The 12,553-nt window shown below is 50.3% G+C and overlaps 1 protein-coding gene across 1 annotated transcript in view; it reads left to right on the top strand.

The window, feature by feature from the left end:
• INPPL1 (inositol polyphosphate phosphatase like 1) overlaps positions 1-12,553 on the top strand; it is an 84,361-nt gene that overhangs the window by 27,815 nt on the left and 43,993 nt on the right. Inside the window, exon 2 of the mRNA XM_081909585.1 lies at positions 8,566-8,629. Within this exon, the coding sequence (XP_081765711.1) occupies positions 8,566-8,629 (64 nt within the window). The remainder of the gene's footprint in view (positions 1-8,565; positions 8,630-12,553) is intronic.

The following is a 12,553-nucleotide window of genomic DNA, read 5'->3' as shown; positions in this document are numbered from 1 at the left end:
GAGGAGCTATGCCCACCAGGCCTTTCCTTGCGCTGAGAAGGCAGTGTGGGGACCAGGGACGTAGGCGTGTGGGGTTGAAGACATGCTGTGGCTTCCCCTTTGAGACGAGCCCTGCCCTGATTTCTGGGAAAGGTGACGCTGGGACCAAGAGAATGCACCACATGCAGAGTGAAGGCCTCCCTTGGGGGAACCAGATGCACTCATGTGGGCTGGAGGAAGGAGGGAGCCACACAAGCGCATCTCCTGCCCGCCTAGCAGAGTGTGGCAGGCTGCCCCAGTCTCTTTACATCTATATCACACTTTCAAGAAATATATCTGTGCTCAAAGCAGCTCGCCTTAAGAAACAAACACACACCAGTCTAAATACAACAACCCCGTACATGATCAAGAGCATATGATATCGTTAATTTTTTTTAAAAAAATTACTTGATTTAGAATTCAACAATAACAAAGGAAAAAAGCACAGTAGTTGCTACATCAAATCATTACAATTAACCAATTTTAACAATATATCAATAAGAATAGAGAAATTACACAACAACACTTTTACTGAAGTTTTCATATCACACTTTTATCTTTATATCTCTTTCTTAACATATCAAAAAGAGAAAGACCAAGAAAGGAGACACAAAAAGGAAAAAAGAAGAGGAAGAAGGGGGTGGGGGAGTAAGGGGAAGGGGGGAAAGAAAAAAAGGAAGGAGAAAAGAAAAGAAAAGAAAAAACACATTTGGCTTCCAATTAGACTCATTGTATTATTATTTTTACAATTTTTTCACACACAGTTCCAAGTTATTGTATTTCTTTTTTTGTTTTTGTTAGATATCAAAAAACATTATATTTGTTGTTTTATCGTTATATCAGTGGTTATGATTACTCCCCAGTGGCTTCTGCAGGAGGGACTGAGAGATGCCCCCTGCCAGAGACCCCTGGGGGACAGCTGCCGTTCAGTGTAGGCACTGCTGAGCAAGGTCACTCGAAGTCGGGCTTCCCAGACTTGGGTCTGCAGCTGTTTTGGGACTACAGTTCCCATCATCCATGACCACTGGTCCTGCTAGTAGGGATGATGGGAGTTGTGGTCCAAAAAACAACAACAGCTGGAGACCCAAGTTTGGGAAACTAAGCATGCATATCACTCTGGAGATTATAAGAACATGGGAAGAGCCTGCTGGATCAGGCCAATAGGGGCCCATCTGGTCCGGCATCCTCTTCTCACAGCGGCTAACAAGATGCCTGTGCGAAACCAGCTAGCAGGATCTGGGCACAAGAGCAGCTCTCCTTTTCTTCGGTTTCCAGCAACTGTGATTCAGCCATGGAGGCAGAGCAGCAGCCCTCTCTTCCTCCATGAATTGGTCCAATCCTCTTTTCAAGCTATCCAGTTGGGGTGGCCATCCCTGTGTCCTGTGGCAGGGAGTTCCGCAGTTTAAGCTAGGCGCTGTGTGCAGAAGGGCTTCCTTTTCTCTGTCCTGACTCTTCTGGCATTTCGCTTCCTTAGATGCCCACCCGCTTAAGTGTTACGAAAGCAGTCTCTGCCCGCTATCTCTGTGCCATGCATAATTCCACAAACTCCTTATCGTGCCTCCTCTTTCCTGACAGTGGAAACAGGGACGCTCTTGGCGCAGCAGCTCCTTGCGAGAGGCGTGCTCTGCAAATGCACAGGAGGCTGCGAGGCAGGGTCCAAAATAGCCCCAGCCTGTGTGGCGCAGTCTGGTAATCCTGCCCTGAGTCTCCCAGCCCTACATGTGAACTCCAAAGAGGTTGGTGTGTGTGTGTTAGAGTAAACAGTCCAGCGATTCGGCAGGCTCTCTTGATGTTGATGGCCTGGGTCATTCTTGGGAAACAGCCTTTGGTGCACAGGGGGTCTTTGTCCCTCTCCTCAGCTGCTCTGCTGCGCTGACTTCTGGAACGGGGCTTCTCTGTCTGCTCAGGATTAGTCACTGGACCAGCCGTAACCCGAACCTCAAAGCGTTGGCGTCCGGCGCTGGCGGCGTCCGGCACTCAGCCCAAAGGCTCAGAGAAACCGGAGCCTGTGGAATGCATATGCTGTGCAGGACTGTTCCTGGCTGGCAGCCCCCGCCCCCCGCAAACGAGGCCTTGCCGGGCTGGAGACACACGTCCGTAAGGCTGCCAGGGGTGTCACAGTTGGTGGCAGAGCAGCCGTGCCAACATTTGAGGCCTGGAGCCTGAAAAATGCAGGTGGAACGGGGCCAGAGCAGCCTTTCCCCCAACCTGGGACTCTCTGGGTGTTGTTGGACTACAATTCCCATCAGCAGTCGTGCTCCTATGAGCCTCAGCACCACGGCTGTGCTAGCTGATAGGAGTTGGGGGCCCAAAACGTTGATGCCGAAATCCAGCATCGCCTGAGCTCTGCGAGTGCGGCTTTCTCCCGATTGAAGTGCAGAGTGTTTGACCATGCAGGGAAACGAAAATGCTTGTTTACAAAGCTATTGTACTACGAACCTCACTGTATGCTTGTGAAACGTGGACCACTTATAAATGCCATCTCCAACTCCTTGAAAGATTCCATCAATGGTGTCTCTGAAAAATTTTACACATCACTTGGGAAGACAGGCAAACTAATGCCAGGGTACTGGAAGAAGCAAAGGTCACCAGTGTCAAAGCAATGATTCTTCAACATCAACTTTGTTGGACTGGTCGTGTTGTGCGGCTGCCTGATGATCGTCTTCCAAAGCAACTACTCTATTCTGAACTTAAAAGTGGAAAGCGTAATGATGGTGGTCAACAAAAGAGGTTTAAAGACTCTCTCAAGGCAAATCTAAAAAAATGTAGTATAAACACCAACAACTGGGAAACACTGGCCTGCGAGCGCTCCAGTTGGAGAACAGCCTTTACCAAAGGTGTCGTGGGCTTTGAAGACACTCGAACTCAGGACGCAAGGGAGAAACGTGCTAAGAGGAAGGCACGCTTGGCAAACCCTTACCGTCATCAACTCACATCCGGAAAACAATGTCCCCACTGTGGAAGGACATGTGGATCCAGAATTGGCCTCCACAGTCACTTACAGACTCACTTTTAAAACCATGTTTATGGAAGTCAGTCTTACCTGTTTAGGGAAGCTTTTAATGTTTAATAGACAATAGTCTATTAAACATTAAAAGCTTCCCTAAACAGGGCTGCCTTCAGATGTCTTCTAAAAGTCTGATAGTTGTTTTTCTCTTTGACATCTGGTGGGAGGGCATTCCACAGGGCGGGTGCCACCACCGAGAAGGCCCTCTGCCTGGTTCCCTGTAACTTGGCTTCTCACAGCGAGGGAGCCGCCAGAAGGCCCTCAGAGCTGGACCTCAGTGTCCATGCAGAATGATGGGGGTGGAGACCCTCCTTCAGGTATGTGCAGATGTGCAGAATGTCATAACCTTGGCACTGCCAGTCAAAGATAGCAGGTCAGAGATGCTTGAGAGACACCTGTCTCCACCAGCGATGGTGGCAATTCTGTGTTAGACTCCCCGCCTCTGCAGGCAGAATGGGAACCGTTCATTTAGAGGGTGGAGGAAGAAGGGGGCTGTACCCCTTACCTCTTAGCACCCTCCAGCTAATCCTGCCACCCCTTTGGGAATGACAGATCTGGAGGGCAAAGCGGTTTGGCAAAGCTGAAAGTTCTTGCATGCAAAAAAGGCCTGTGCTGTGTTTCTGAATACCAGCCTCTGGAAACCGCAAGAGCAAGATAAAGCTGCTGTCCGTGCTCAAGTCCTCCTTGCTGGTTCCCCACAACGGTCAACTGGTCAGCCACTGTGAGAAAGAACAGGAAGCTGGACTTGATCCCTTTGGCCTGATCCAGCAACCGGCTGCTCTTTTGTTCCCGCTCTTTCCTTTTTGCGGGGCAGATTCCCGCTAGATTGCGGCCCCAGCCACTCGACGGCAGCTTTGCTCCGAAGGCCCTCAATAACCAGCCGGAACAAAAGCGGCGTTGCAAAATGGAGGCCGCAAAAAGAGCCTCTTTTGCCACCTGCCTAAACTCTGAAGGCTCCTATTAAGAATTCGAGAGGCGCGTTGGGGAGCCTTTGCAAGAAAGATGGTTACGAGGCTTTTGTCCCCTGAAGGGTCTGCGAGACCCAGGCGTTTTTTGGCAGGCTTCCCTGGTGACGAGGGGTGTCGTGGAGGGGGGGGGGAAGGATCAGCAGCTTCGGAGATGGGAGGAATTTCGGGTTGGATGTTTTAACTCAGAGATGTTTCGCAGGAGCCAAGTTTGAGCTTTTGCTGAGGTGCTGACTCAGAGCTCGCTGGTGAATCACCATCTCCGCTTCCTGTCTCGAGTGGGTGTCCTTTTCTCAGAAGACACTTCTCCTTCTGCTTCCGAATTGTAGGGGGTGGGATCGGGGGGGGGGCGGGCCGACTGCAAAAGCAGCAGCCCTGCATTTCCTGGGGTCAAGTGGGGACGACAGCGACTCTCTTATCTGAAAAGAGTCGTGTGGTGCTCTGCAGCAGGCCAGAAGGGGGTGCTTTTACCAGCTCGGTCTGCTTTGCCAACTGCAGCCGTTCCTGGGAGACCCTGACCACACACTGGTTACTTCAAGGCTGGACTACTGTAAGGTGCTCTTTGTGGGGCTGCCCTTGGGGGCTGTTCGGAAGCTCCCCCTGGTGAAGAATGCTGCTGCCAGATTGCTGATGGGGGCTTCTAGTCGAGAACATGTGGCCCCATTGTTGAAACATTGTATTTTAGTGTTTTGTTGGAAGCCACCCAGAGTGGCTATGGAAACCCAGCCAGATGGGCAGGGTATTAATAATAATAATAATAATAATAATAATAATAATAATAATAATAATAATAGTACCTTAGAGATCTCCTGAACCCTGACATCCCAGCTTGATCACTGAGATCATCCGCACAAGCATCTCTCGTCGTGAGGACCTGTTGATGGCATTTTACCATTGTACTGTGGAGAGAATAATTGGGTGCACTCGTCCCACCTTGGATCAAATCTACGCTTCCAGGTGCCATAAGGAAGCCGCAGAGATAGCGCAGGATAGTGCGCACCCCGGAAATGATCTCTTTCAGCTTCTGGAAGAAGGAACAGGGTTATAAAGACTAGGACTAGCCGCCTGAGAAACAGTTTCTATCCAAATGCAATGCTGGTTTTAAATGCAGTATAAGGAGTCTGTATGGGAGTACAGTGGTACTTCTGGATGCGAACGGGATCCGTTTCGGAGCTCCATTTGCATCCTGAGTAGAATGCAACCCGCTTCTTCGTATGTGCGTGACGTCATTTTGAGCGTTTGCTTGAGTGGCGAAACCCGGAAATAACGTGTTCCATTACTTCCGGGTCGCCACAGAGAGTAAAAATGCTCAATCTGAAGCATATTTACCCCGATGTTTGACTGTATATTGTTTTTTAAAATGGGATATCAGAGTTTTTAGGGGGTTAACCAGGCTGGGATAGTTGGGATAGCAGGCTTGTTGGTTTTTGAATGTCTTACGTAGATTTTCAATTTCGTTGCTCTGTATGGGACAATGACAATAAAGAGTATCGCATCGTATCATTTGTGGAAACTTAAGGAGGTGGAAGTGCTAACGTAGAACTGGGTGTTGCTCAGCCGTAAGGCTGGGCCTCTGTCGAAGAGACGGACTTGCTGCTGAGTCCCCTGGCTCAGTGTATTCCGCCTTCAAGGTTTGCAGGGGGTGGGCAAGATGACCTTTGGTGTCGTACAGTTCTATGATTCTGTGAGGGCCAGAGGTCTCAGTCCCAGCCTCGCTGCTTGAAATCCCTTTTTCTTTCCGAATGGGGGAGGCTGGAAGCTGCAGCTTCCGCTTGCAAAGCTGCTGATTTGCTGCTGAGCTAGGAGGCTTCCCTCTCTCTAAAGCTGTTTTGGAGAAGAAATTTGGGCCGCAGGGTGGATGCGGCACAGGGACACATCCTTCCCTTTGCCACGAGGGTTTTGTGTACACTACACAGCCGCCAACGCCCTTGTGCCTGATTGCTCTCGCAACGTCCCAGCCCTCCCTCTGCATTTTTCCTCCCAAGGCTGCAAACTGGTGCCAATTATTCATCTCCTTTGCCTTTTGAATAATACATTCACCTGTGCATTAAGTGAAGGCAGGCTGGTCTTTCTCTGGTCAGGAGAGGAGAAAGGAGAAGGGCGTAATTTTCAGAGTTCGGGAACTGGCTCTCCGTCTCTCTTTCTCTGAACTTTTGCAGAGATCAGAGCTGTGAATGTTCACCTTGTCTCCCGTTGCCTTGCAACATCGTGGTTTTCATTTGGCTTCGAGCAATCAGCGGCGGAAGTGCCTTGTGTGACACGGAAAATTCATTATACCTGCGATCTTTAATTTGGCTCGTTAAAGAAGATAATCGTCTCAGTTTATTTGTTTTTTTGCTCCGTTTCCTGATGCAACTAGTGACCCCATTCCTGCCAGGAAACTTTTGCCGCATTGAGTGGCTGGGAGAATCTGGTCAGATGGTTGGGGGGGTGGTATAAATAATAAGGTAAAGGTACCCTTGCCCGTACGGGCCAGTTGTGACCGACTCTAGGGTTGTGCGCTCATCTCGCTTAAGAGGCCGGGGGCCAGTGCTGTCCGGAGACACTTCCAGGTCACGTGGCCAGCGTGACGAAGCTGCTCTGGCGAGCCAGGACCAGCGCAGCACACGGAAACGCCGTTTACCTTCCTGCTATAAAGCGGTACCTATTTATCTACTTGCACTTAGGGGTGCTTTCGAACTGCTAGGTGGGCAGGAGCTGGGACCGAATGACGGGAGCTCACCCCGCCGCGGGGATTCGAACCGCCGACCATACGATCGGCAAGTCCTAGGCGCTGAGGTTTTACCCACAGCGCCACCCGCTGGGAGAATCTGGTCAGATGGTTGGGGGGTGGTATAAATAGTGAAATTATTATTTGCCAAGCTGGTGCTTGCAAGAGGGAGCCGGGTGCGAGAGACCTCTCCTTTCCTGCAGTTTCCAGCAACTGGTAATGTTAAGCATTAGGAATAACTTTCTGATGGTAGGAACCATTGGAACTTCCAGTTCTACAATTCCATGATTCTAAAAGCGGCCTTTTGTTTCCGTTCAGCTCTGTGACAGGGATGAATTTCCCCCTTCGCGGTGTCTGCATCAGAAGGCAGACCTGTTTGCAGCCCAGCCCAAGCTTCCCAGCCCCCGATAATTTTAATGTTTAGCTATGCGCAGCCCTCGTGGTTTGCCTCTCATTTGCAAGGACGTGTCGGGTCCCCGAGCGATGTGTTTTGTATATTCTGTTTTGCATAATTCACGCATGGTGCTCCAAATTGCCAGAGAGTCTCGCAACAGCAGCTGCCCAGGGTGAAGCCGCCTTTCGCGTAGTTAATCTTTGGAACTCCCTGCCCCAGGAGACAGCGATGGCTTTAAAAAAGGGATGGATTCAACTAGGATAGGACGGCTGTGTTCTTCCTCTATGGCTGGATGCAGCGATGCTTCTGAATCCCAGCTGCTGGAAACCACAGGAGGGGGAGAATTGGCGTTGTGTTCGAATCCTGCTTTTGGGTTTCCCATAATGGGCATCTAGTTGGCCCCTGTGAGAACCGGTTGCTGGACTTGGGGTGTCACTGGCCTAATGCAGCAGTATGTTCTTAATGTGCTGGAGGTCTTGCCTTGCTTTCTTCTCCTCCTTCCCGCAGCCAGGGTAGAGCACATCGGGAGCGAGAGGCAGGGTATTTTCGGTTGTGGCTCCTGAGTTGCGACACAGGGAAGTTCATCTGCCCCTCCCCTTTTTAACTGGTCTCTGGAGACTGTGCTCTTTCAGTGGGTAGTTTATAAAATACACATATAGAGCCCTGCAGTCGGGGTGAGGGCAGCCTTTCAGCCGCTTGGCAATGCTGGACGTCAGCTCCCATCAGCCCCAGCCAGAACAACCATAGGACGCTGGGGCTGATGGGAGTTGTAGTCCAAAGTGTGGGAGGGGGTGGCCAGGTTGGCAAAGGCGTATTGCTTTCTTCCCCAATGTGCTGTTTTTATGTCAGGCAGCAAAGACTAAACCCAGGCACACATGTGGCAAGAGTCTTTGACCTGCAGTTTTTTAAATTGTTTTCATTTGTGCAATTGCTTCTTACGTGTTTTTGCACTGTAAATCGCTTTGGGATGCCTCGCAGAAAGCAATTTAATAAAATAATAATAATAATAATAATAATAATAATAATAATATACACCCACTTAAAAAATAAATCAATCTCAGGGTGGTTTGCAGAATAAAGTACAAGATAATAATTAAAACAAAGCCCAAAGAAACAGCAACTGCCCCCTTCCCACAGACCCATTTAAAAAGCTGTAGAATATAATCTGCCCAAGGCCTGGTGGAAGAGGAACATTTGTGAGTTTGTAAGATCTAGGCAGTGCCTCTGCGCATGTGTTTTACCCCCCTGGGGTGGTGCTTTTAATTTGCCCCTGATTTAAACGCAACCCATCGCAAGTGCCCAGAGATCAGGGTTGTCCAGATCAGGGTGTGTGGTGGGTTCATGTAAGGGAGAACGAAGCCCCAAAACTTCCCATTTTGGAGATTTGAATTCTTCTATAGCTTCACCTCAGTAGTCATCCCCTATTTTAAACCTCTCTTTCTCTCCCCAAATCCTTTTGTTGTTGCCATAGATTCCAGAAGCACGTCCACACCTACCGGATCTTGCCGGATGAAGAGGATTTCCTGGCCGTGCAGGTGAGCTCCGTACCTCTCGCCGCCTCCTTTTGCAGAGTTTGTGTAGATTCTGTTGCTTCCAGCGATGGTTGCGCTGAAGATCTGTGGCTGTATGTACCCAAAATGCTGTTGTTTTTTCCTGGATGTATTTCTCTGCAAACATTTGAAGGAAATGGGTTCGGAGGGAGGACATAGGCATTCCAGTAGCAGGGGAGAATCCCGAAATCAGTTCTGAAAAACGAATGACTCCTCATGGGACACCAGCCTTAGAGGCGCACTCCCAAGATGTTTCAAACTACCCTTCCCATCAGCCTCAACCAGCAAGGCCTGCTCCCATCAGCTTCCCAGTGTCACATGGCAAGTGGTACCCAGGAATTATGGGGGTTGTAGTCTGGAACTCATCTGCCACAGATGCTTTGGCTGAAATTCCTGCATTGCAGGGGGCTGGACTAGATCAGGCAAACTCGGCCCTCCAGATGTTTTGGGACTACAACTCCCATCATCCCTAGCTAACAGGACTGGTGGTCAGGGATGATGGGAATTGTAGTCTCAAAACATGTGGAGGGCCGAGTTTGCCTATGCCTGGAATAGATGATCCCAGAGCGGTGTGTGTGTGTGTATGGGTTCGTGTCCCTTCCAAATCTGCAGTTCTGCGCTTCTGTGATTCTATGAAATCCAAAATGGCATAAGGCTGCTGTTCATAAATGTTACGGTAAAATCTGGGTGCGAGGCTGCTCTGCCACCCAGCTCGTCGGACTAAGTCCGCGGGTCCCTGCGGAGGAAAATGAGCTCAGCCGGAGACAGGAGCAAGCTGCAGAAGATCCAAGTTTATTGCGCAACAGGTTCAAGGCGAGATTGAACAGTGAGAAAGGGGTGACATGAGTTTTTGAAACTCCCTCCATGTCCCAGAATACAGTGCAAAATACATCCCAGTTACATCATGAATACTTTAAGAAGAGGTTGGGTTACACAGGATTAACATATGGAGGAGGGAGGGGGGAATATGCAGAGCTGGAGATATGCGCAGATAAGCACATCCTGAGTACCGGTGATGAGAAGACAATGGTCCATGTACGCATAGTCTGCCACCTGGCATTGCCCGAGGAAAGGCTTGGCAGAGTGATTTGACAGGATTAGGGTCTTGCCACCTTGCTTGAGGGATTATGGAGGACAGGGGAGGTGTCATGGAGTCCTAGAGAAATTGAGGAAATTGGCACATTGATTTTCTATGAATTTTATAGATTTTAGTCCCTTTTGACATTGACAATTGGAAATAAATGGATATATTGTAGCGAAGAAGGTGAAGAAGACATGCGGTTCAATGGGACTCCCTGTTATAGAATCATAGAATCTGTAGAATTGGAAAGGGACCCCCCCCCCGAGTCACCTAGCCCAACCCCTGCAATGCAGGGATCTTTGTGCCCAGTGTAGGTTTCGAACCCACAACCCTGAAACTAAAGAGCCTCATGCTCTGCCGACTGAGCTCTATAACCATTTTAACATTCAGGGCAATGTTTGGCGACGTGCGGAGTGGAAAAGAAGGTGGCTCTTGCCCAGGGGTTTATGCCCAGCCCCTTGGCTGGCGAAGACAGAAGGTTGGGGGGTGGGCTCCGCGCTGTGCGCCTGTGAGTGCAGGCCGGGAGGTCCCCTGGGACGTGAGCGACGCTTCTCCCTGCTGACCGCGGAACGGGTGATCCTTTAGCCCAGCGCTGTCTCCAGGGCAGAGCAGGGGTTGGCAGGAGCCCTGCAGATGCCCACACACTGCTGATCTTGGCAGGAAGTCTGCCTGGCTCAGGCGATGGTTCATTTATAGCACAACAGTAACCTCATTGTGCCGTCCAAGCCAGCAGGAAAAAGTGAGCCCTGGAGGAGGGGGGGCAACTGAAAGGAGGACATTCCCCAGGTCCAACCCCCCCCTTGCTGCCCAGCTTGTGTTTCAGAATCCTAAGCGAGCCCAGGAGCCTGCCCTCTCTGCCTGCGCCACGGCTGGGGGAAAGGAGGGGGGTTGTAGTGGGTGCTGGTGGGGGAAGGAAAGTGTCTTCCCTCGCCTGGGATGGCCCCCAGCTGCCAACTGATCCGTAGTGGCTTCACCCTGCCCAAACAGGGAATTCTCAGCAGGCATTTCCTGTTTTGGGCTCCAGAGGTTGGCGAGGCTTTTAAATGGTTGGAAATCCGTTTTGTAAGGCTGTCTGTGTCCGTATCGCCTTTGGTGGGTGGGTGGGGGGCACGGAGAAGCACACATGCATCGGCAGGGGGTTGGACAAGATGACTCTTGGGGTGCCCCCTCCCAGTTCTGCAATTCTATGTGGCGCCCATCCCTGCCACGCTGAAATAATCTCAGTTCGTTGCACAGAAAAGCCAGCTCTGTGGCATGAATAAGCAGCAGTCTCTGGTCCTTGGCTTGTGGGAAGGAAAATCTTCTTCAAAGAGGCGCTGATTCCACCCCCCTCCGCTCTCTACACTTGGCTTTTGGAGTTATCCGGGCACTGCTTGGCCTCATTGCTTCCGTTTGCAAGCTCCGAAGGGCTCAGAATTCGCTTTCTGTATTTAAAAAGCAAAATGGGAAGTGCAGATTCTCAGAGCCGAGCTGGGTGCTAACCTCTGCAAACGGGGGGGGGGGGGGGGCTTGGTCCTTGTTTGCCAAGGCAATGAGAAAACTGCTGAGGTTATTGAGTGGGGAGGGTGCTCAGCCCTTCTTCCTTGCCCCCCCCCCCTCAGCAAGTGACCCTCACCACCATTTGGTTTCAGAGCCTGGTTGTGGGAGAAAGCTTTTCAAAACAACCTTAAGAGGATTTGTGTGTGGGGGGGGGAGGATTGTTAGGGTCTTAAATTTGCAAGGGAATAAATCAATTTATCTAGAGGTGATTTTTTGGGGGGGAGGGATGTGTGTCACGAAGAGGGGTTGCTGATGTTTTAATGTATTTTTAATCTTTTGTTGGAAGCCGCCCAGAGTGGCTGGGGAAACCCAGCCAGATGGGCGGGGTAGAAATAATATATTATTATTATTATTATTAGGGGTAGGAGGGGTAGATCAAGTTTATTAAATTTGTGAGGTCCATGCCTTTACACAAAATACCATAAAACATTATTAAAAGATAAACAATAAAATTATAAAAATAAGCTAAAATTCAAGCCATGCTGTCCCAGTCTGAGGTTTAGACTCCCCCCTTCCCAAATGCAGGCCCCCCCATCTAGAGATGCCCGAGATTAGAGCAAGGGGCGTCTCTCTTGCATGCCCCCCACCACTGAGCTCTTCCCATGTTTGTGGGGTGAGTAAAAACAACCTTTAGCAAGTGTTTTCACTTTAGTGGGGTTGAAACTGCTGTGAAGCCGTCCCACTTCAATCCTGTCTTCATAGGCGCAGGTTGTGCTGGGTTCAGGTCTTCTCCCGCCTTGGGCGACCTGCCAGAGGTGTTTTGTGATGGAGCTAGGAGCCCATTTGCAGTCACAGGGCACAGACTGGTCTTGCGGCGACTGACCTCTGTCACTTCCGGGTTCCTGAACAGTAGCTTCTGCCCTCCTGATCTCCCCCCACCGGTGACGCTTGTGGGCTGGCAGCGGCGCTCGAGGAAGTCTGCCTGTGACCTTTGTGCCGTGGGAAGCTGTTTGGCTCAGAGCACGGCCTCGGGGACAAAGGGACCTGGTGGGAGGCGTCGTGCCGAACATCCAGGCTGGGAAAGGGCGGTGTGTTTTCTGTACAAGGTTCAAGGAGATCTGCTAGCAGTGAAAGGGTATAATTAAGGGACAGAGAAATGGCTCTGATACTTGGAGGTCCATGCCCAAACTTCCTCATTGATGATACTTCTCTGTCTGCCCTGAGTTCAAAATGACTGGTGGATTATGATGGACGAATTTTGCATTACAGCGGTACCCTGGTTCTCAAGCTTAATCCGTTCCGGAAGTCCGTTCCAAAACCAAAGCGTTCCAAAACCAAGGCACGCTTTC

This window comes from Podarcis melisellensis (genome assembly GCF_964234715.1).
Source record: "Podarcis melisellensis genome assembly, chromosome: 4".
NCBI lineage: Eukaryota > Metazoa > Chordata > Lepidosauria > Squamata > Lacertidae > Podarcis > Podarcis melisellensis.
This window is presented reverse-complemented; position numbering and strand designations above follow the sequence as displayed.